Source organism: Acanthochromis polyacanthus, chromosome 24, assembly GCF_021347895.1.
Source record: "Acanthochromis polyacanthus isolate Apoly-LR-REF ecotype Palm Island chromosome 24, KAUST_Apoly_ChrSc, whole genome shotgun sequence".
NCBI lineage: Eukaryota > Metazoa > Chordata > Actinopteri > Pomacentridae > Acanthochromis > Acanthochromis polyacanthus.
This window is the reverse complement of record NC_067136.1, coordinates 1953628-1977222: the sequence shown is the minus strand read 5'-3', so window position 1 is coordinate 1977222 and position 23595 is coordinate 1953628. Positions and strand designations below refer to the sequence as shown.

The 23595-nt window shown below is 40.3% G+C and overlaps 2 protein-coding genes across 4 annotated transcripts in view; one reads left to right on the top strand and one right to left on the bottom strand.

The window, feature by feature from the left end:
- Window positions 1–11075, bottom strand: part of LOC127532531 (zinc finger protein 391-like) — a 20276-nt gene extending 9201 nt beyond the window's left edge. Inside the window, exons 1-2 of one of the 3 annotated variants that reach the window (XM_051944349.1) lie at window positions 10665–11071; window positions 4789–5360 (exon numbers count right to left, since the gene is read on the bottom strand). In XM_051944349.1, the coding sequence (XP_051800309.1) occupies window positions 4789–5360; window positions 10665–10869 (777 nt within the window). In that variant the 5' untranslated portion in view covers window positions 10870–11071. Of the gene's footprint in view, window positions 1–1427; window positions 2325–4788; window positions 5361–10664 lie in introns of those variants that run through there. The other 2 variants (XM_051944350.1, XM_051944348.1) reach the window with 2 other exon arrangements.
- On the top strand, window positions 10139–23595 carry wdr55 (WD repeat domain 55). The gene is made up of 5 exons (XM_051944351.1): window positions 10139–10385; window positions 16419–17028; window positions 18405–18511; window positions 19557–19826; window positions 22937–23595. Exons 2-5 carry the CDS (start codon window positions 16495–16497, stop codon window positions 23268–23270), a joined length of 1245 nt encoding a protein of 414 aa, XP_051800311.1. The 5' UTR covers window positions 10139–10385; window positions 16419–16494; the 3' UTR covers window positions 23271–23595.

Here is a 23595-nt window from a genome sequence, read left to right as displayed (position 1 = left end):
AGCTTAAAAAATTAAAGAGGGGACCTTAACAGAGCCAGGAGGTAGTCAGTTTGCTTGAAAGCAACATTAGGAATAACAAAGTACAACCAAAAAGGTAAGGTGCCACTGCCTCATAAACATTAACAAATAAATAAAATTTAAATAAAATTACATTCTTTATATTGTGCAAATTGTAAGAATCTTCACATTCAGTGCTCGGAAAGATCTTGTCTTACAAATATAATACAATAACACTACTATATAAAACAAAGTAAAGTGGATGTAAGAACAATACAACCACATGTAAACAGCAGCTTCAAAAATCCAGGCCTCTCAACAGTTTGAAATGACATCATGTCTTTTGCAATAAAATAAGAGATAGCTGCTGTGAGGTCTTTGGCATGTTTCAATGTCGGTGCTTAAGTACGCAACCCCTCTCCCCAACCACCCACCCACCCACCCACCCACCCACACACACACACACACACACACACACACACACACACACACACACACACACACACACACACCCACACCCACACACCCACACCCACACCCACACACCCACACCCACACCATGTAACGCTGTCTTCTGAACATCAACCGGCCGTTGATTCTATGTCAGACTTTCTGTCGGCAACAACGGTGCATTTAGCTTAGGCATGGGCCGGTTACCGGTTTTAAGGTATACCACGGTATGAAAAAGTCACGGTTTCAAAACCACTAAAATTTTCCGTCATACCGTTCCTGCGGTATGAGCGTTTTTTTTAATGTGACGTCTCATCAGGGAGAAAGTAGAGGTCCCTCACGCTGTGTGAAGCTGCAGCCTAAAGCGCCCCTCCCCCCGCTCACCTGCGTTTGTTGTGAGTGACAAGCAGGCAGCTCTGCAGGCTGTGTGATGGCTGAAGGAGGCGAGCCTCCGGAACTTTTTCCACCGTCCAAGCGGACTAAGTCGGCTGTTTGGGAATACTTCGGCTACCGTAAAAAGCCAGACGGCCACGGCTTGGAGGAAGAAGGTCGCCCGACGTGCAAAACGTGCTTGAGGACAGTGGCAGCCCGAGGAGGCAATACATCGAATATGATAGCGCATCTACGGGAGCACCACCCATCGCTGTATGCTAAATTAAAGGTAAAGTTAATGCTGTCTTGAAATGAACGAGCGTATTAGCGTCTGACATTAGTGAAATGAGCTTGGGAGAGAATACTAATTAAGTTTAACCTCCGTGCTGAATAAATTGTTTTGTGTTTTTAGCATTGTCTGGAGGTTACCACGTGCGCGACTGTGAGAGTAATATCAGTGTGTTTTACCAGCTCCTTCAAATAAACGGCGGATTTGATGCCAACAGGGAGGATGCTCCCAGTTTGATTATCTACACAATGCAAGAGAGAGTACACAACCACTACACATGCTATAAGTGGAATTCTTCACCATCAAAACACATACACACCTATGGGCTGTAAGGGGATGTGTGGTTTCCAGATGACATCCAGCAGTCTGCGCTGACGATCGATCTCCTCCTGGTACTGGACGATGGTTTTTTCAAACTCTGAGAATATTTCTCCAGCAGCAGCAGCTAGTCTGTCGCTGATCAACTCTCTCAGATACTGAACTGAAGCCATCGTTACTTTAACGCTCTGATATTTCTCATTCATACTATCATACAGCCGTTTTATAGCTCAGTCCACACAGCAGTGAAGCTAACTCTGCTCATGCTTCTTTGTTTACATCCGCCGGGTGTCACACTGTGAAGTTCCAGCAGAAACACTGAGTTATTTTCTTCTTCCTCATTGAAATAGGCGGACTAGACGCATCACTGGCGTATTGCTGCCACCTACTGGATGTTACTCATAGTCCTGAGAGAATCCTCGATATTTTCTTATGCAGTCCTGTGGTCATGAGAAAGTTCAGAAGTTTCTTCATATTTGTCCACTCCTCCATGCTAAGTATAAAGCAAAGATTAAAAACAGTTCGTCCAGCTGCTCCTCGTCTCTAATGTTTCTTCTGTTGGCATGAGTAGAGCTTACACTTAAGAAGAACATTTCTCACAGTTTCTAGTTCACCACACTCACAGTTCCTATCTCTGTGCTTCCCAATCAAAGCCAGTCCACTTTTCAGACTGCAGTGTCTGAGTCTTAGCCAGGTTAGAACAATTGAGTCTCTTCTTGCACCACTGAAGTGCCTTCTTACTTTCCCCATTTTACCTTGAATAGCAAAATCAGTCCCCCTCTTCTTTTGTTTCCTGAACCCTCTGCTATATTTCTTTGACTAGTTTGTTCATGGTTGGATCTCTGTGGAAACAGCTCCCAGACCTGGTCGCCCTCCTTCTGGAGGGAAACTGTAGCACAGCTTCACCTTTTTTACCATTTCTGATTTTGAAGTTTGCAGGAGTATATCAGCTACCACTAGTAAAACCACTTGTGTTGCTTCAAAACATAATAATGTTGTGTCGGGAGGCAGACACCCTCTCTATTTTAAAGATCAGGCTTAAAACCTTCCTTTTTGACAAGGCTTATATTTAGGGCTGACTGGGTGATCCTGAGAGGTCAGCTGGAGTCTTCCTCTGGGACATCCCTTAGTTCTGCCCCTAGTTCTGCTGCTATAGGCCTATAGGCTGCTGGGGGACCTCTCTGGATGCACCAAGCCCTTCTCTATCTACCTATATAATTTATATATATACCGTTATTGCAGTACATTCACTCTGTTTCCCCCTGTGCTATTTCTCCGAGTGTCCCTGGTCCCAGAGCTGGATGCTTCAGATCTGTGGTTGCTGTTCCACCAACTGGTCTAATCTCCATCATGTCCACTGTGGGATGCTGCTGCTGACCTTCCTCCAGCCCACTGCTTCCAGCTGCTCATTTCCACTATCTACTCTGCATCACCCTCACTTTACTTGATATGCTCTTCGACATATTTTTGAGTTTCCTACCAGCTACATATATATATATATATATATACACACATAAAACATTTATTGCCAGAGTTGTAAATCGTAAGGGGTAAACTATGAATCAGTTTCAATGTTAGCTTCTACTTTGTATCATTTGTCTTATCATGCATGTATCAAATTGTGTGTTTTATGTTCCCTGTTCCCCTCCCGCTACCTCTTCTGTCTGTAGCAATAGGAATTGCTTATGTGTTGTTTGTTCCTACCCGGGCGCAATTGAGTGACGCACCGGAGGAGAAATGTGCCTGCTGTGTTGTGTTGTGTAGCCGCAGTTAAATAAAAGTTCCCTGTGAGCATGGGTAATGCTCAACCGTCCAGTTTGTATAGTCAATGTGAGACAGAACAAGCTGAAACACTGTCTCTCTCGACCCGCCCAACCAGCAGCAGATGGTTCCCCCACATAAAGAGCAGGGTTCTGCTCAACGGTTTTTTCCTGTTAAAAGGGTGTTTTCTTGCCACTGTTGCCTTTGGGCTGCTCTGGGGGTTCAGGCATACGGGTTCTGTAAGGCATCTTGAGACAACTTCACTGTAATTGGTGCTATATAAATAAACTGGTTATGTCTTTGATATCTGACTCAGAGATATTCTTGCTGGGGACCTTCAATGTTACATTCATTAAAACAACTTGTAAATGACCATCTGTTTGAAAACATTCAAAACATTTCATGAAGCAGTCATGGAGCTGTACATGTTTTATTACAACTTTATTTCACGTCCAGATCTCCTCTGCTGCAGTGACACACTCTGTTGTGTCCTACTGTCACAATGTCTCTGTATCTCGTTTCCTCCTTTTACTTAAAAGACAGCAGAGCTCAAGCTGAGTGGATTCCAGCAGTATGTTCACACCTGAACAGCCATGTTCTCTCAGCAGGATGTGAAAATGTTCCAAACAGCTTCACAATATCTCCAATCACTGCTCTGCTGATGAAGGATGTCATGATAGCAGAAATGTAGCAGTCTGCACCAATACCATATCCATCCAGACATTCAGTTTGGTTCTTCTGCCTGCTCCACCACCACCACAGTCCAGACTCCATCTGGTCTGATCATCAAGGATTGCTTACATACTTCCTCACAATTGTTGTTGAAGCACAGACTAAAGGTGCTTGAAATCTAAAACATCTACTTTTAACCTCTACCAATTCTTCCATCTTGTTTCAACCTTAGTTCTGACATTATGTTTTCCACAGATGTTTCAGGATCACGACTTCTCAGCTGTGTGGATTCTCATGTGGGCTTTTAATCGATAACTATAGTTGAAGCTTTTTCCACAGCTTCCACAAGAATATGGCTTTTCCATTTTGTGAACTGCCATGTGCCTCTTATGTGCTGATGAACCAGAAAATCTTTTTCCACAAGTGTTACAAACATACGGCTTCTCTCCTGTGTGACATCTCATGTGGTAAGTCAAATGGTCTCGTCGACTAAAGCTTTTTCCACAGGTTCCACAAGAATATGGCTTCTCACCTGTGTGACATCTCATGTGGGCAGTCAAATGGTCCCGTCGACTAAAGGTTTTTTCACAGGTTTCACAAGAATATGGCTTCTCACCTGTGTGACATCTCATGTGGTCAGTCAAATAGGTCCGTCGACTAAAGCTTTTTCCACAGGTTCCACAAGAATATGGCTTTTCCATTTTGTGAACTGCCATGTGCCATTTATGTGCTGATGAACCAGAAAATCTTTTCCCACAAGTGTTACAAACATACGGTTTCTCACCTGTGTGACATCTCATGTGGTCAGTCAAATAGGCCCGTCGACTAAAGCTTTTTTCACAGGTTCCACAAGAATATGGCTTCTCACCTGTGTGGGTTCTGTGATGTTTGATTAAATTTGATTTATTGCTAAAAGCTTTTCCACAAACCTCGCATGTTGCAGATTTTCTTGCCTTGTCATTATCACACTGTCTCGCTGACGTTGGAGCATTGTCTACATCATTACTGTGACTGCTGTTACTCTGATGTCTTGGTTTCTGCTCGATACATCGAGTTGATCCTGAGTCTACATCCTTGCTTCCTTCCTGATCTGGGCTCTCAGCTGCACAAGAGATGTGAAACAGGAGCTGATCACTGTTTGGTTTTGGTTCACTGTGGTCACTTTCCTCATCAGCAGGAGTCACCTCAAAGGTATCAGTCTCCTGTTTCAATCCAATTAACTCTTCCCCCTGACTGGAGCAGAGTTCATCCTGTTCCACTTTAATTTGTGGTAACCCTGGGTTTAATTGGTCCAGACTGGTGCACAAGTCTTCCTGTTCCATTTTAATTTGAGAAATCACCGGGATTGATTGGTCCCAACTGGTGCAGAGTTCCTCCTGCTCATCTTTAATCCGTAGAGGCTCTGGGTCCTCATGGTCCACCATGGAGTTTCTCTCCTGGTCATGGGGCTGATGGTCAACGACAGTCTTCTCATTCTCACAGACATAAGACTGTGGGAGCTCTGGAGGGACAAAGAGACAAAAGATAATGGTTACGACTGTGATGATTTATAATAGAAATCTAGGAGACATGAAACAGCAGCAGGAATGATACAAGCATCTCCAAATGACTGAACATTTCTATGAACACGTTGTTCCACAGTGGATACAGGATCACAGAGATTCTAATGGTAAACACCACTGGGTACTTTTCTACACACCACATAGACAGGTTTGATGGGGAGCCGTTAAAATCTGTCTGAATAAAGCTGCTGTCCTCTTCAGCCTTCAAACCTGTCAGGACATTTGGATTTTAATGTTATTCTTATTTTACTGCTGGTTACTGTACTGTTGATTTGACTCATCAGTGAAACCCAACTTGTTAATAGTGGAATGCAGTTGAACACATTACTTCTATACTCTAACTCTGTACGTGCGCTTTCTTTAGATCATGAATGATCTCTGTACATGGAATTATGTCTCTGGACTGAAATGATGGAATGACTGAGTCCTCTGTCAGAGTTTTATTATTAAACTGTTTGATAACACAATGCAGTTGCTGTCAGTGTGGAGTAGTTCAGATAAATACTTCCAGCACCTCTGAACAGGAAACTTTGGTCTTGCTACCAGTGTCAATCAACACAACGATCACATTTTTAAAACTCCACAAACATCAACTAACAGACACCATTAGGGCTGCACTGTTGTATCAAATAAAACATAAAGGCTACAGGTATAAGGTTAGAAGTGACAAGACCAAGCATAAGGCCGCACACACTGAAGTGTTCAGATGAGAACAGAACAGAGTACTGACTGCATTGTGTGTGTATGCCCAAACAGGCAGTCCTGACAGGTGGCCATAAATAAGATGAGTGTTCAAGCTTAGGTGTGGTGGTGGACTCCTGTTTGTAAACTTCATTGTTGTGTAATGTCCGCAGATAAGAGGCGAAGGATGAGATGCCCTGGCGTTGTCTTTGATGTAACCTGGTGTTGCTTTTAATGTACCTGTAATAAAGTTGCAGAGGGTGGTGATTGGTTTGGCAGGAAGCCAGGATGAGAGGGTATCTCGTCCTGGTGACAGTGCCCATCAGCCATTATTTTTTTGGAAAGTACCCAGCATTTAGACACCATTAAAGAAGGAATAAATAAGCTAATAGTGACACGTTTTACAAGATCTGTCATAAAAGAAGGATGCCCTGGGGCGTGGGGAACTCCACACACCAGAACTTTACAGTATAAAGACCAGTGCTCTACAGGGTATTTTCAGACGTGCCCCGGGGCATCTCTCAGAGCGTTTGACCTGTGATTTGAAGGAATAAATTCTACTGAATCTGAAGATTGACTCCTGAGCCTTTTCTGACACTATTCGCTCAGTGCATAACTTTACTTCCATTCTACTTCCGCATTCTCGTGTGTTAGCATCTTTACTTCCGGACTGTCGAGATGGTGATGTTTTTCACACGATGCCTTCAAGACCTGACCAAGCTTACCATATCAGATGTCCACAGACTCATCCGAAAGGAGTGCTCTACCCCCCGGAGTAAACGGGAAAAGGAGTACAAGATGTACCTGTCCAGTTTTATTGACAATTATGAAGGTAAGTTTGAGCAAGACAGTGCTGTGCTAACGCTAAGCTAGCGGTAGCAATGAAGCTAACATTTAGGTTAGTTGTCCTGTACAGGTTTAAGGTTTGAAGAATTATTTTTTTAATGTGTTGAAAAGAGGTACAGTGTGTCTTGTCTAACATTATATGAATGATGTTGAATCAGCTTCCTCGCTGGCTCAGACAGCGTTAGTGTTTTGCTAGTGGCTAACTAGCGGTAACAGCTGGACAACCAAATACCAGACGATTAATAGTAGCTGTAGTTCTACAAGCAGTAGTCGTATTACTAAAAGTACATGCAGCAGTAATAGTAATACCAAAAGTACAAGCAGCAGTAGTAGTATAAGTAGCTGTTAGAGTCGTAGAAGTAGTATCAGCATGTGTACTAGTATTACAAGTTGTAGTAGCAGTGACAGTATCAGCAGCAGTAGTTGGTGTATTACTCCTACTACTACTAGTAGTCGCATTACTATTAATACCACCAATACTACCAATAGTAGTTATAAAGCCTAACTCATATATATCCAGATTGGCATCTATGTTCTTCCTCCAAACCCATTTTATGATTGGGATTACAGGCAATTCTTTAGGACTGCTCTCAAATAATTGAAATGTTACCAAACAATGTTACACTTATCAAAATAAATAGCTTTGGTCTCCAGTAGATTGGCTAATTGAGTTCTTTGCACTTAATTTATTAGCATGCTTTCTTTTTATATATGTTGTTGTGTACGTACTTATTTACTTCTCTGTCTGCTTTTTTATTTACTCCATGTAGGTTTCCCAAAGACTATGGGTTGAGGAAGAAGTGGGAAGCAGCTCTGAGGAGAGAAGGGTTTGCTGCAACTATATAACAGCAAGGAGAGAGAGAGATAAATAAATAATGATTAATATTAATAATATTTCTATTGTCATTGTGTTGTTTATTGTAAATGTAAATATACTCTATCCTGTTCTAGTCTAGTTCCTTGTTATATGCATATAACAGCCTATCTATATATATATATATATATTTATATATATATATATATTAGGGCTGGCCCGAATAGTGGTTTTTGGTCTCCGGCTATTCAGGCACTATTAAAGACGAATATCCGACTATTCGTTCCGCCCCTTAACGTCCGACGGGGTGGGGGCGCGTGGCCTGAATATTCGGATCCATTCGTCTGGTCTCTCGGATGCAAACTTTACACACTGCCTTTGTTTTGTCTTCAGTTAAACTGAAGAATTCCCAAACAGCGGAGGTCTTCAGCATCGTGTCTTGTGTTTATGCAATGAAGTGAAGCGTGACGTCAGAGTCGGCAGCCACCCGGCCATTCGGGTGGTGGTAAGAAACACGAATGGATGAGCTGAGATGAGCCGAAGTGGGCCGAAGGCAAAGGGAAGAGACGAGCTCCGAATATTCCTATTTTCGTCTGCGGGGAGGAGGGGGTGATCACATAGACATATGTGTATATGTTTATGTGATCACACGATGGGATGAGCCAATATGAGCCGATGTGGGCCGAAGGCAGAGGGAAGACAGTAACGCTGAATATTCGTTCCACCCGGTAACGTCCGACGGGGGGGGGGTGCGGGTATTCGGACACCAAAATTAATATTCGGATACCGCCGTAGCGAACGAATATTCGGGTAAAGCCCTAATATATATATATATATATATATATATATATATATATATGTATATATATATATATACACATAATAAATTAGTTTTAATAAATTAATAGATTATATTTGCAATTAAATCTTTTCATCTCAAAACATTTTCTATATGTCTAAGTATTTACATTTACATATGTAATGGCTGAACTGAAAAGATTTCCTGGCCTCTGGACCTAAACAATAAGAGAACTAAAATTGCAGGCTACGTTTGTAGGAAGCCTTTTTCTGTAGGTTTTTTTTTCAGATCAAATATTCTCTATCAATAGCACATGTTTTGACGTTGACAATAAACTAAACCACACGAAAATCGGTTGAAAAACGAGCAGATTCTGATTTATTTTCAATGTGCATGCATTGCTTTGAATGGGAACTTTGCCCCCTCCAAGATGGCCGCCACGAATTCACGTCGCTTAGCCGGCTGCTACAGCGCGCTGGTGTATCTAGGCTGAATCCCAAACCGCCCCCTACACACTATCCCTACACACTACCCCTCCGTTTGCGTGTTCCCGTGGAGCGTCCTCCATATTAAGGGCCGTCCCAAACCACGTAGTGCGGAGGGGGAGTGGACTGTTCAGCCCTTAAATAGCGAGTCTGCATCGATGCTCACTCTGGACATCTTTTTCAGGAAGTGCAACGTCAAAATGCAGGAGGAAACAAACATAATGATGTGAGTTCCACATGCGTCCTTTATTTCTCCCACGCCTTTTTCACACTGACAGAACATCACAAAGAGTGGTGAAAAAAGATAAATCAAAAGAAACAAATCTTCTTCTCTGCTGATGTTTGATTTAATTGTGCACCCCCTGACACCTTAAAATTTGAACACAACTGACAGAATTCATTTATTCATTTGTTGGATTTGAAATGCCAGATAATAGGATTGGAAAAAATGTGAGTGAAAAAAGTGGGACGCTTTCGTCTTCTGGAAGCAGCAGCGATCCTTGTTAGCTGCAACCTGTGCCACAGCGCTACAGCCATGACAGTAGGCGTCTTTGTGTTACCATGGCGATGACGTCTTCCATTTTCCAGTGAGGCGACAGGGCGTCCCATTCCTGATGATCATATTTATACCCTCCCCCTTCAATAATAAGTGCCCTCCACAGCTGCGAGTGTGACTTCTTTTGGCGTGACACTCGGTAGTGGAGGGGGAGTGTGTAGGGGGCGGTTTGGGATTCAGCATAGACTGTATATATAGTAGACGTCGTATCTGGCTCCAGAATTGAAGCCAACCCGGAAGTGTCAAAAACTTGCAATATCCCACCGTCCGCTCGGGTTGGCTCCAAAAAGCTTTTGCTCCATAGACCCCAATTCATTTCTGGAAAAAATAAAATTTGATAGACTGATGTTCTACAGCTCAGGATTTTTTTCCCATTAGTTTTCATGGTCAAAATGAGAGATCAGGTGGCCAATCTTAAAATAAATCAATACTGAATTTTAAATAAATCGTTAAAGTTGGCGGAGCCAGGGGGCGTGGCTATACTTGATGGACAGCAACAGAAGCCTCTGCGGTAAAACGTGAGCGGGATAAGAGGGTCCTCAGCCAATCCTGCCCCTAGTTGCTCTCCGGTCCAGTCTGTTTGATGACGCTTTTTACGTCACTGGCTCCAAAAAAATCCAAAACGGCGACCAGGAAGTAGCAAAATCCGGGCTTCATTTTCTCGGCGTTGAAACCAACGGGTGACGTCACGGTTAGTTTACGCCTGGGATTCAGCCGTACTCTTCATATCTATGGAGTGTTCCCCCACATTGCGTTCTCAGTCTGCTGTGTCCAGTTGCCGTGGTAAGATGACCAGTTTAAGCTCCGCTAGCAAAATGCTAATTAAGTTTAACCTCCGTGCTGAATAAATTGTTTTGTGTTTTTAGCATTATCTGGAGATTACCACGTGCGCGACTGTGAGAGTAATATCAGTGTGTTTTACCAGCTCCTGCAAATAAACGGCGGATTTGATGCCAATAGAGAGGATGCTCCCAGTTTGATTATCTACACAATGCAAGAGAGAGTACACAACCACTACACATGCTATAAGTGGAATTCTTCACCATCAAAACACATACACACCTATGGGCTGTACGGGGATGTGTGGTTTCCAGATGACATCCAGCAGTCTGCGCTGACGATCGATCTCCTCCTGGTACTGGACGATGTTTTTTTCAAACTCTGTGAATATTTCTCCAGCAGCAGCAGTTAGTCTGTCGCTGATCAACTCTCTCAGATACTCAACTGAACACATCGTTACTTTATCGCTCTGATATTTCTCATTCATACTATCATACAGCCGTTTTATAGCTCAGTCCACACAGCAGTGAAGCGAACTCTGCTCATGCTTCTTTGTTTACATCCGCCGGGTGTCACACTGTGAAGTTCCGGCAGAAACACTGAGTCACTTTCTTCTTCCTCATTGAATTAAGCGGACTCGACGCATCACTGGCGTATTGCTGCCACCTGTTGGATGTTACTCATCGTCCTTAGTAATGGTATGTTGACATACTGCTCTGTTGACATCTGACAACATAGGGGTTTAAATTAGTTGATAGAGTGTCATTTTGAATATCAGACTTCATTACAGCCTTCATCCTTTATTGTTGGGTGTTACTTACAGAGATGTCCTAACTTCACAGGGGATTTAGTTTGATCTAAGGGGTGGTTGCAAAATGTAATATGATCATCTGATGATAAAGTGACTTTTTATAATGCATGATGTTGTCTTTGCACACTACGACACCAGAAGCTGCTGCTGACGAGCAACACTTTGATGTTTTCCTACATTTTGTAGTTCTGAATTTTGCAGCATTATGCCATGCTCTGTAATACTGATGAATACTTTCTGCTTTTCATATGATGATTACTTTTGATACTTTGATTACTTAATATACAGAGAAGGATGTTTTCTGCTAGGAGGTGAGTGCATTGGGATCTCAGGTGTTTTCTTTGTTTCGATTGTTTAGGGACAGTAATGTTAGGCAGGAGCAGGTCCATTGAAGGGTACGATGGGTCAACCAGCCTGACTTTGGACATTTTGATTTTCTTTCTGGGATTCCCAAATGTATTTGCTTCTATTCATTCACATAATGGTTCAAACCCTGTTCTTGATTAGCTTGGAGTACAATAGGTGGTCGCCTCGGGCAGAGGGACCGTGAGAGAATTTCCTGCCTTGATTGTTTGATGGTTAATTTTGGAAAGATAGCTGCCTGGCAGGTTTTCACTTTCACAGACTCCACAAATTGATTATAATACTAAGCTTAGGCCGTGATTAACACGAACAAGAAGGAAATGTCAGAAACAGTCTGTGTGTGACTCTTGTGTACTCGATATTATGATGATTAGCGAGACTAAAGTCTCGAAGGGAGGAATGTGTGGTATCTGATCTGACATGTATTACTTAATAAGTTAGTAGAATGGAATCTGTTCTGTTTGTTCTCGTATCTGATATAAGTTGCTTGTTATATGTAGTGTCTGTTCTGGTGTCTCTGACCACAGATGGAACCTGAATTACATGCGTGACTAATTCTACCCATGCCATTGGAATGTGTTTTTCAGTTTCAGGAACAGACCACTTGTTTTTGGGGCACCCATGTCCAGCTAGAAGATGGATGGGTCCTTTGGGATTTCAGAGCAGAGGGGTTCTATTTAAGAGTGGTCTTGTTTTGAGTAAGGGGTCTGCAAACATGAACCAGATGTTATAATTCTACCCTTCACCAGAAGGTATAAAAGCGACCTGACTTCTTTGTTTGAGGAGGAATCAATTGTCAGGCTCCTTCCAGGCAGACCATGGTGTCTGTTTAGATGCTGTCCTTTTATAATAAAATCATATTATATTAAAAGCAACAGTGTCACCGGACGTGTTATTCAACCTCGGCACATCTAAGAGAAACCACGACACTGTGCTCTGTCAGATAAATAAAGCATTTTTAACATGTAAGTGTTTTTATATGAAATATTTATTTTTATGTCAGTATTAAAGTAACAATTTTAATCATTTGAATAAATTTGATCAAATTAATGGACTAGCAGTACTTAGTGTTTACAGAATACATATTTTTACAGAATTACAAGTTTTTTTCCTGTAACTGAGCATTTTTAAATTAAAATATTTGCACTTCAGATATGTTGTTTAAATAAAATAATGAATTTTTAAGTCTATTTATATTCATAAAACAGTCGATCAAGTGTCGTTATATTTTAATTTTTGATTTAAATAGAACAGTAGTACTTAGAGTTCATACAGAATATGTACTTTTTACATAAATTGCAATTAAGTTTTTTCTTGGAACAGAAAAATTTCATGTTAAATTTTATGTTATAAGCTTTAATAACACTTATGTTATTACTGTTTTCTTAGTAGTAAGAATATTGATGATGAATTTTAACTATTCAGCAGGACAGTTAAACAAAAAAAATCTAACATTTAAAAAAAATAGAACAATAATAGTACTTACAGGGTTTACAGAAAAAAATATTCGTAATTTTGACATGAATTACAACTGATCTTAAGTAGGATTTTTATTTTTATTTTAACAGAGTATTTTTATTTTAAAATGTTTGCTTCATATATAGCAGTGTTTTTTTAAATTATCTTTTTATTTATAAAGGCAAGTTTCCATCAGATACATCTTACAGACTTAGATGTTCAAGAATCGATAGAAGAAAAGAGAAAAAATAAAAAATAAATAAATTGAAAATATGCCGTTCACAGCAATTTTCCCTACAGCCTTCTACTTTTTTGTTTTTCCTCGGACTAACACTTATTTTGTTAAAAAAAATTAGAAAACAAAACAAAACAAACAGCAAAAAAACCCCAAAAAAACAAAAAAACAGAACAAAACTAGGGAGCGCACCATTTCGAAACATCCAAATATACATAAAAGAAAAGTGGACAGGTTTGTACAAAGCAAAAGTTTGTTCAAGTAAATTCAGATCTGGTTGGTTTTACGTACCCAGTCCATTTGGACCAGATTTTCTTTTTCAACCTTAAGAGAGTAAGATATGTTTTCCATGACATATATTTCATACACAGCATCCATCCAGTCATCCATGGTGGGTGGTTCTACTCTCAACCATTTTCTCATAACAGATTTCTTACTGGTTGCCAAAAGTGTAGTCAGTAGTTTTTTGTCTTCGCTGTTCCATGTTTCTAACAAAATATTCCCCAAATACAAATTTTCACAATTGAAAGGAAAGTTTACATACATTTTGAATATGTTTGTGGATCTCTATCCAGCAGCATCTTATTGTCTTACAGTCCCAAAAGATGTGGACATGGTTGGCTCCAGTAGTTCCACAAAGTCTCCAGCAGGCGTCTTCATTACCCTGATAACGTTTCTGAACGGGCGTAATGAAAAATCTAGTAACATTTTTCCAACAGAACTCCCTCCAAGTGTTTGAACCAGTTGAAACCCATTGAAGCTGGCATATTTTCTCCCAGCTCTCCTGTGTTATCTTTATCTGTATTTCTTTCTCCCATTTCTTCTTTACTTCATCTGTGTTCTCTTGTTTTGATGTTAGTATGCCTTTATATAATCTGGAAATGATTTTGATGTCTGATCTGGGTTTAATTAATGATAAAAATGCCTCCAAGAACCCTGGGTCCCCTGTTTCTAGCTTTCCTTTAAGATTTTTGTTAAAATGATGTCTCACTTGTAGGTACCTAAAAAAACCATCCTTTCCCAAACCATTATCCTTTTGTAGGGACTCAAAACTTTTAAAGATCCCTTTATGGGTAAATGAGAAGTAAGTAGTCAAACCTTTTGAGATCCATATTTTAAATCTGCCATCCATTTTATTTGGTGTGAAATCTGAATCGTAGGCACACCACCTCACAATTTTAGATACATCTCTCAAATTGCAATTATTGATCATTTCTTGCCAGGACTTTAAGAAACTGCCTGAGATTGAGTCTTCTGGGATCTTCTGTTCTACTTCTAATTTATTATCGCTAAGTAGAGCTGTTGTTGGGATTCCGTTAATCATTGTTCCTTCTATTTCCTTCCATGCTGCATTGTAGGTTGGTGAACATAAACAGATCAGAGGTCTCAGTTGAGCTGCATGGTAATATTTCTTTAAGCAGGGGAGGCCCATTCCACCCTTATCTGTTCTTAATTGTAGTGTCTTGAGTTTGATTCTGGCTTTTTCCCCTGCCACAGATACCTTGCTATCAGTCTATCCCATTCTAAGAACTGTTTAGGTGGTATTTTGACTGGCAGACACTGGAAAAGGTACAACATCCGAGGCAAAATATCCATCCTGATTGACTCAAAAAGGGAATGACATTCCATCTTTGTATATCTGAATTTACTTTTGAGATCAACAGGCTATAATTAATATCATATAATTTTGAAAAGTCTCGAGATAACAAGATGCCCAAATATTGAATCGATTCAGCGTCCCATTTCCAGTTGTATTTAGTTCAAACTGAGGATGGAGGATTATAGTTAAATGCCAGTACTTCAGTTTTGTTTACGTTAATTTTATAGCCAGACATAGAACCAAATTCCTCTAACAGTTCCATCAGCTTAGGAAGCGTCTGTGTAGGCTGTGTTAGACTTATCAATAAATCATCGGCAAACGGAGCTAATTTCTGTTCCCCTGATGGCATTGTTACCCCTTTTATTTCTGGTCTTTGGCTTATTAATTGACTCATAGGTTCTATAAAAAGGGCAAAGAGAAGTGGTGATGCACAACAGCCTTGTCTAGTTCCTCTTTCTAAAGTAAATGAGTTGGTCAAATCACCATTTATTTTGATTCTAGCAGTTGCTTTGTTATATAGTGCTGCAAATGTTTTTATTATACTCAGATGAAAGCCAAATTTTGAAAGTACTTTATAGAGAAAAGACCGCCTCACCGAGTCGAACGCCTTTTCTGCATCTAGACTTAATATTAGTGTCTCCAGTTTGTGTTGTGAGACGTCTCATCACATGCAGTGTTTTCCTGACATTGTCTTGGGTCTGTCTTTGTCTAGCAAAGCCAGTTTGATCTTTGTGTATTAATACTGGTAGAATCTCTTCTATTCTTTTAGTTAAGATGGATGTGAATAATTTATAGTCATTATTTAGGAGACTTACTGGGCGGTAGTTCGCGCACAGAAGCTTATCTTTCCAGTCCTTAGGTATGACTGAAATCACTGCTTCCCTCCATGAGGGATGGTGTTTTTGTTTTCCAAAATCCAGTTGAAAGTTTTTAGTAATGTCGGCATTAATTGATCCTGCATAGTTTTGTACCATTCTGTGGTATAGCCGTCTGTCCCTGGCGACTTCCCCACTTTCATTTTCTTGATTGCTAATTGAATTTCTTCTTTGGTTATTTTTGATATTAGTTTTTCATTTTGATCAGTGACCTTTTTATCTGGGCCAGAAAGACATCAGCTTGGCTGTCGTTGCTCAGCTGTGGTTCAGAATATAATGCTTTGTCATAATTTAGAAATCAATGCTTAATTTTCTCCTGACAAAATTCTATTTCTTTTGTTGCTGAGTTTCTTATTTTGTGTGTGGTTCTATCTGCTTGTTGTTTTCTTAACCTATAAGACAGAAGTTTTAGTGATTTCCCACCTACTTCATAGTATTGTTGTTTTGTAAAAATACATTTTTTCTTAATTTCCTCAGTATTTATTTTGTCTATTTCTTTTTTAATTTTATAATCATACATTTACTGTCTTCTTTGGGGGACTTTGCATGGTCCTTCTGGAATCTCTTCAATTCCTTCTCTCATATATAACAGTGTTAGTAATTTATTTTCTTATAAATTAATGTAGATATTTAATAACTACTATTATCATTGTATTGTTCGAAATGAATTTATATTTTTATGTATGTTGTTTAGTCCTCCAGTAGGGGGCGCTGCGGCCTGTTTTCATGACGTCATATTTCAGCGTCGAATAAGAAAGAAGGAAAACAACATGGCGGCGCCCACGGAGCACGTTGAGGTCTCGTCCACGGAGGAAAAAAACAAACCGGAATCTCCAGAAACCTCCACGGACTCAGAACCGGCAGCTCCGGAACCAGATCGGGATCCGGACTCAGATGAGGATTCCGACGGGGCCGAACCTCCCGGGCCGAAGCTCCGGGACACTCCGGAGGACATCCGGCTGGAGGCGGCGGCCAACACCGTGGCTCTGCATCCCACCCGGGACATGCTGGTGTGCGGGGACGTGGACGGGGACGTGTACGCCTTCTCCTACTCGTGCACGGAGGGAGAGAACCGGGAGCTGTGGTCGTCCGGACACCACCTGAAGTCCTGCCGCCAGGTGCGCTTCTCCGAGGACGGCCGGAAACTGTTCAGCGTGTCCCGGGACAAGGCGGTCCACTTGCTGGACGTGGAGCGGGGACAGCTGGAGACACGGATCCGGGGGGCCCACGGAGCCCCGATCAACAGCCTGCTGCTGGTGGACGAGAACATCGTGGCGACTGGAGACGACGGAGGAACCCTGAAGGTACCAGACCCTGAAGGTACCAGACCCTGAACCCTGAAGGTGTCAAACCAGGGGTCCAGATGTGGAACCACAGCTGGTCTGGGTCCTGATTAAACACCTGCTGCTGAAGGAGGTCCAACATGGTCCACCCAGACTGGTCCTCTACTGGAATGAGCTGGACTTCTAGTGGTCCACAGTCATTCTTTAATGGTTTGATCACGTTTTAATGGTCAAAGATGGTTCATCGGTGGATTAAAATGAGTGTTTAATAGTTAAAAAGGGTCAGAAAAGGTCAGTAAGTGGTTTAGGACAAAAATCTGGTTATAAAGGTGTCCACAATGGTGTAAGCTGTTGGTCTAGAATGGTTTCCTAAAGTCCAAAATGGTCTCAACTGGTTTTTTAATGCCTTTAGACAAGACTTTAGAGACATAAGTTGGGTTAAGGCCCAACAGTGCTATAAAATTGTTTCCTACAGATGGTGTCTTCATGTCCTCAGTGGACTTTCTGCGGTTAAAAACTGGTCATTAAATGGGGACATTGTGTCATGGTGGTTTAAAAGTTGTTCAGAATTGTCCATTGAGGTTCGAAACTGGTCTTGCAGAGTTTTAAGTCCAGACTTTGAAAGTTTTAAATCGTTTAATGACCCAGAACTGACAGTAAAAGCTGGTATTTAGATGGTCTAAGATGAGGTTTTCATTGTTTTTGACGATTATTTGCCCTAAAAAGCTCCAGGATGGTCTTTTGATGCTCTAAACTGGTCTGAGAAGTTCTTTCGATGGGCTTTGAGACTTTGAAGATCCAAGATGCTTTAGAAGCATAAATAAATGATATATGTTGATGAATTTGAGTGTTTTCATGATGTCTGAAATGGTCTTTGGTGGTTAAAATGGTCATTAAATGAGTTCAGATTGTGTTTTGGTGGTTTAGAATTCCATATGCTGCGTTTTGAATGTTTGCTAGTGGTCTGAAATCAGCCAAAATGTTTTTTAAAATATCTTTAAGTGGTGTAAGACCAGACGTAAGCACTTTATGACTGGTTCTTAAGGCCCAAACTGGTTCTCAGATGGGCTAAACTCTGACAGATCAACTGATGCTAACTTTTAATGGCTTTAGGTGGTTTATTAGCATCCAGAAAGGTCGTTTGATGATTTATAAGTGGTCTGTGAATGGATTATTGTTGGTTTGATGTTGTAATGTGGGTTTTAGTGTAGTAAAATGATTCCCAGCGGTTTGTTTGTGGTCCAAGTTGGTCTTTCATGGATTAGATGATGTCATTGTTCTTCTGCTCCCAGCTGATGGAGTTCTGACCTTTGATGGTTCCAGCTGATAATCTGGTCTTCTAAACTGGTTTCCTATCAGTCCTGAGTGGTGATTTGATGGTGTGTGTCTCTGTGGAGGTGTGGGACATGAGGAAGGGGACATCCATCATGGACCTGAAGCACCATGAGGACTACATCAGTGACATCACCGTGGACCAGGCCAAGAGGATCCTCCTCACAGCCAGGTAGCAGTAATCTGGTTTATTAGAACATTCTGATGATCAGGTTGAGTTTTTCCTGATTCTTCTCCAACAAAATCTAACAAACAGTCCTCAAACACACTTCCTGAGAAGTCGACAGATGTGAAAGAAAAATGGACCAAAATGACCCATGAACTTCATTTCTCTGAACAGAAACACAACTTTTATTCTGCTGCAGCTGTGAAACACCTGGGCTTTAAAACATTCACTGTAATATGTTGTTATTATTAATTATAAATGCTCCTTATTTGCTGTAACACATTTCATTTCAATTTGTAAGTGCTTTACATTTTAAATAAACATGGAAGTAGACTTAACTTTAAATAAAAGGAAAAATAAAATAATTTTAACAATAAATTTTAATTGATAATAATTATAAAAAATGTTATTTTAGTAATTAATAAAATGTATTAATAAATATTTTAATAAGTTAAACGTGTTAATAAAAACAATAAGTGAATTATTATTTTTATTCTTATTATTTTTAATAATAATAGTAAATTTGAAATATTCATATTATAAATCAAATTTAAAAAGTAATATAATTCTGATAATTATTTAATTAATCATTATTTTAATAAGAATTAATAAAAAATATAACAATAATTTACTCTTAATTATTAATTTAAAATGAAGTTTCATAAATAAAGTGAAATACTTATTATAATAATTTATTATTATTATTATTTTAATAATTAATAAAATTTATAGTTATTTTAATACAATTTATAAATAAATTATTATTTATAAATTAATTTTATCATTAATTAATTAAGTTGAATTCTCTGATTGAAATACAAACATCGTTCCTTTATTTTCCTCACAACTTCATTCAGACATGCACTGAGGACACGTTAAATGATGACGTCATCCATCCTCATGGATTTTGCTGCTAAGAAATGTATTCCGTTGGATAAAAATGATAAACTGGCTTCAGCTAAAGTCACAGAACCGTTTGTTTCTCTATCGTTTGCTGTTGATGTTAAATGTATTTTCTCTGTCATCCGTCCCTTCCCTGTGGTCTCTCCAGCGGTGACGGGACGATGGGCATCTTCAACATCAAGCGGCGTCGCTTCGAGCTGCTGTCTGAGTACCAGAGTGGAGACCTGACCTCGGTGGCCATCATGAAGCGAGGGAAGAAGGTGGTCTGCGGCTCCAGCGAGGGAACCGTCTACGTCTTCAACTGGAACGGCTTCGGGGCCACCAGCGACCGCTTCGCCGTCAAAGCCGAGTCCGTGGACTGCATCGTTCCCGTCACCGACAGCATCATGGTCACCGCCTCCATGGACGGATACATCCGGTCAGTCTGTAGATGGATACATCCGGTCAGTTTGTAGACGGATACATCCGGTCAGTCTGTAGACGGATACATCCGGTCAGTCTGTAGATGGATAGATCTGGTCAGTCTGTAGACGGATAGATCTGGTCAGTCTGTAGACGGATACAGCCGGTCAGTCTGTAGATGGATAGATCCGGTCAGTCTGTAGATGGATACATCTGGTCAGTCTGTAGACGGATAGATCTGGTCAATCTGTAGATGGATAGATCTGGTCAGTCTGTAGACGGATACATCCGGTCAGTCTGTAGACGGATACATCCGGTCAGTCTGTAGATGGATAGATCTGGTCAGTCTGTAGACGGATAGATCTGGTCAGTCTGTAGACGGATACAGCCGGTCAGTCTGTAGACGGATACATCTGGTCAGTCTGTAGACGGATAGATCTGGTCAGTCTGTAGACGGATACATCCGGTCAGTCTGTAGACGGATACATCCGGTCAGTCTGTAGACGGATACATCCGGTCAGTCTGTAAATGCATACACACGTGGACAAAATTGTTGGTACCCCTCAGTTAAAGAAGGAAAAACCCACAATTCTCACTGAAATCACTTGAAACTCACAAAAATAACAATAAATAAAAATTTATTGAAAATTAAATAATCAAAAACAGCCATTACTTTTGAATTGTTGATTAACATAATTATTTAAAAAAACAAACTCATGAAACAGGCCTGGACAAAAATGATGGTACCTCTATAAAAGATTGAAAACTATTTGACCAGAGTGACATGATTAACTCAGGTGTGTCATTTAATTGACATCACAGGTGTTTCCAAACTCATAATCAGTCAGTCTGCCTATTTAAAGGGAGACAAGTAGTCACCCTGCTGTTTGGTGAAAAGGTGTGTACCACACTGAACATGGACAACAGAAAGCGAAGGAGAGAATTGTCCCAGGACATCCGAAAAAAATTTTATAGACAAACATCTTAAAGGTAAAGGCTATAAGACCATCTCTAAACAGCTTGAAGTTCCTGTGACAACAGTGGCTCATATTATTCAGAAGTTCAAGACCCACGGGACAGTAGCCAACCTCCCTGGACGTGGCCGCAAGAGGAAAATTGATGACAAATTGAAGAGACGGATCGTTGGAATTGTATCCAAAGAGCCCAGAGCAACCTCCAAAGAAATTAAAGGTGAACTCCAAGGCCAAGGTACATCAGTGTCAGATCGCACCATTCGTCGTTGTTTGAGCCAAAGTGGACTTCATGGGAGACGACCAAGGAGGACACCACTGCTGAAAAAAACTCATAAAAAAGCCAGACTGGAATTTGCAAAAATGCATGTTGACAAGCCACAAAGCTTCTGGGAGAATGTCCTTTGGACAGATGAGACCAAACTGGAGCTTTTTGGTAAGGCACATCAACTCTATGTTCATAGACTCAAAAACCAAGCATACGAAGAAAAGAACACTGTCCCTACGGTGAAACATGGAGGAGGCTCAGTAATGTTTTGGGGCTGCTTTGCTGCATCTGGCACAGGGTGTCTTGAAAGTGTGCAAGGTACGATGAAATCTGAAGACTATCAAGGCATTCTGGAGAGGAATGTGCTGCCTAGTGTCAGAAAGCTTGGTCTCAGTCGCAGGTCATGGGTCTTCCAACAGGACAACGATCCAAAACACACAGCCAAAAACACCCAAGAATGGCTGAGAGAAAAGCGTTGGACTATTCTAAAGTGGCCTTCTATGAGCCCAGATCTGAATCCCATTGAACATATGTGGAAGGAGCTGAAACATGCCATTTGGAGAAGACACCCATCAAACCTGAGACAACTGGAGCTGTTTGCTCATGAGGAGTGGGCCAAAATACCTGTTGACAGCTGCAGAACGCTCATTGACAAATACAGAAATCGTTTAATTGCAGTGATTGCCTCAAAAGGTTGTGCAACAAAATATTAAGTTATGGGTACCATCATTTTTGTCCAGCCCTATTTCATTAGTTTGTTTTTTTAAATAATTATGTTAACCAACAATTCAAAAGTGATGGCTGTTTTTGATTATTTAATTTTCAATAAATTTTTATTTATTGTTACTTTTGTGAGTTTCAAGTGATTTCAGTGAGAATTGTGGGTTTTTCCTTCTTTAACTGAGGGGTACCAACAATTTTGTCCACGTGTGTAGATCTGGTCAGTCTGTAGACAGATACATCCGGTCAGTCTGTAGATGGATACATCCGGTCAGTCTGTAAATGCATAGATCTGGTCAGTCTGTAGATGGATACATCCGGTCAGTCTATAGACTATATGTTAGTCACTGCCTCCAGAAGGGTCCCACAGCTGTGTTCATATATTAATATGTGTAAATATATGTGTAGCATTAATAAACAAATAAATGAAACTTAAATATATGTCTAAATATATATAAACAAATGAATAAAACTGTTAAAAATAAATCTCAATATATATATGTAGCATTATTATACAAATAAATAAAACACATCTGATTGTAATAATAATGATTGAACTGTAACGTAAATATGTTTCTAATATAATGTCCATAAAAATATTACATTAAATCAAATAAATTAATAAAACTCTAATTAGAAGTTTAATAATTTATGTAGCATTAATTAACTAATACTAAATCAGGTTCTACAATAAAGAAACAAACAAACCTGCTTAAAAAACAGTTGCATCTACATTTTATTTTGCATACATAAACAAACAAATAAAACATTTGTTTAAAATAATAATAATAATAATAATAGAGGTAGTGTAACAAATACACTGAATTACATTTTAAATCAGATAAAAGTAAAATTAAACAAACTGCTGAAAAAAGTACAAAGAAATGATGAAAATGTAACAAAAATATTTCATTATATTAATCCCAATTGTATACATAGATTTTCCTTTAAATTAGAAAATAATAAATTTAGTCATCGTCTCCAATTTTAAAAAAGCTACCACTGTCCTTTAGTTTTCTTCATGCTTTATAAAAGGTTTGTTGTTTTATGTTGAAATGTGATTCGTAGTGACTTTAATGGAGATGACCTTCAGATTAAATAGAACCATGGTTCAGTCTTTGTCCAGGTTTATTAACGTCTTCTGTCCGTCTGTCCATCCTCCATCAGCGCCATCAACCTGCTTCCTAACCGGGTCATCGGCTGCATCGGCCAGCACGTCGGCGAACCCATTGAGGAACTCGCCAAGTCCAGAGACTCACGCTTCCTGGTCAGCTGTGGACACGACCAGCTGATCAAGTTCTGGGACATCTCCAGTTTACCCAACGCCAAGGTCCAGGAGTACCGCAAGAGGAAGAGGAAGGACGGCCGGATGAAGTCGCTCACCAAGAAGGCGCTCGGAGACAACGACTTCTTTTCCGGACTGGTGGAGGAACCCGAGAAGAAGGAGGATGAGGAGGAAGATGAGGAGGAGGAGGAGGAAAGTGACAGCGACAGCGATTGAAACTCTGGTTCTTGTGACTTTAAAGACCTAAAAACATCGCTGCTGTTTGGTCAAAGTGCCTCTAGTTGTCTGGACCATCAACATCGACGTGGAGGTCACTGAAGGTACCAACTCCTCAAAGTGTTGGACAAGAAACAAACCACCGCTGGAACCTTTGGAGTCAACAATGAGGAGGAATGTTCAGAAATATCCATGAATCCTGACTGTTGATGAGCTACATGGTGTTGGACTTCTGCCAATGGTGGAAAATGTTTTTTTTCTATAGAACTTGAATATTTAGCGTGTATTAACGCTAAGGGGCAGAAATAAAGACATTCTGGTGATA

What these genes read in the sequence shown, in the direction of transcription:
- wdr55 (XM_051944351.1), top strand. Translation starts at nt 16,495, where the DNA reads ATGGCGGCGCCCACGGAGCACGTTGAGGTCTCGTCCACGGAGGAAAAA. An exon ending in AGGATCCTCCTCACAGCCAG is followed by an intron (nt 18,512 to 19,556) that starts GTAGCAGTAATC and finishes TGGTCTCTCCAG; the next exon opens with CGGTGACGGGACGATGGGCA. An exon ending in TCCATGGACGGATACATCCG is followed by an intron (nt 19,827 to 22,936) that starts GTCAGTCTGTAG and finishes ATCCTCCATCAG; the next exon opens with CGCCATCAACCTGCTTCCTA.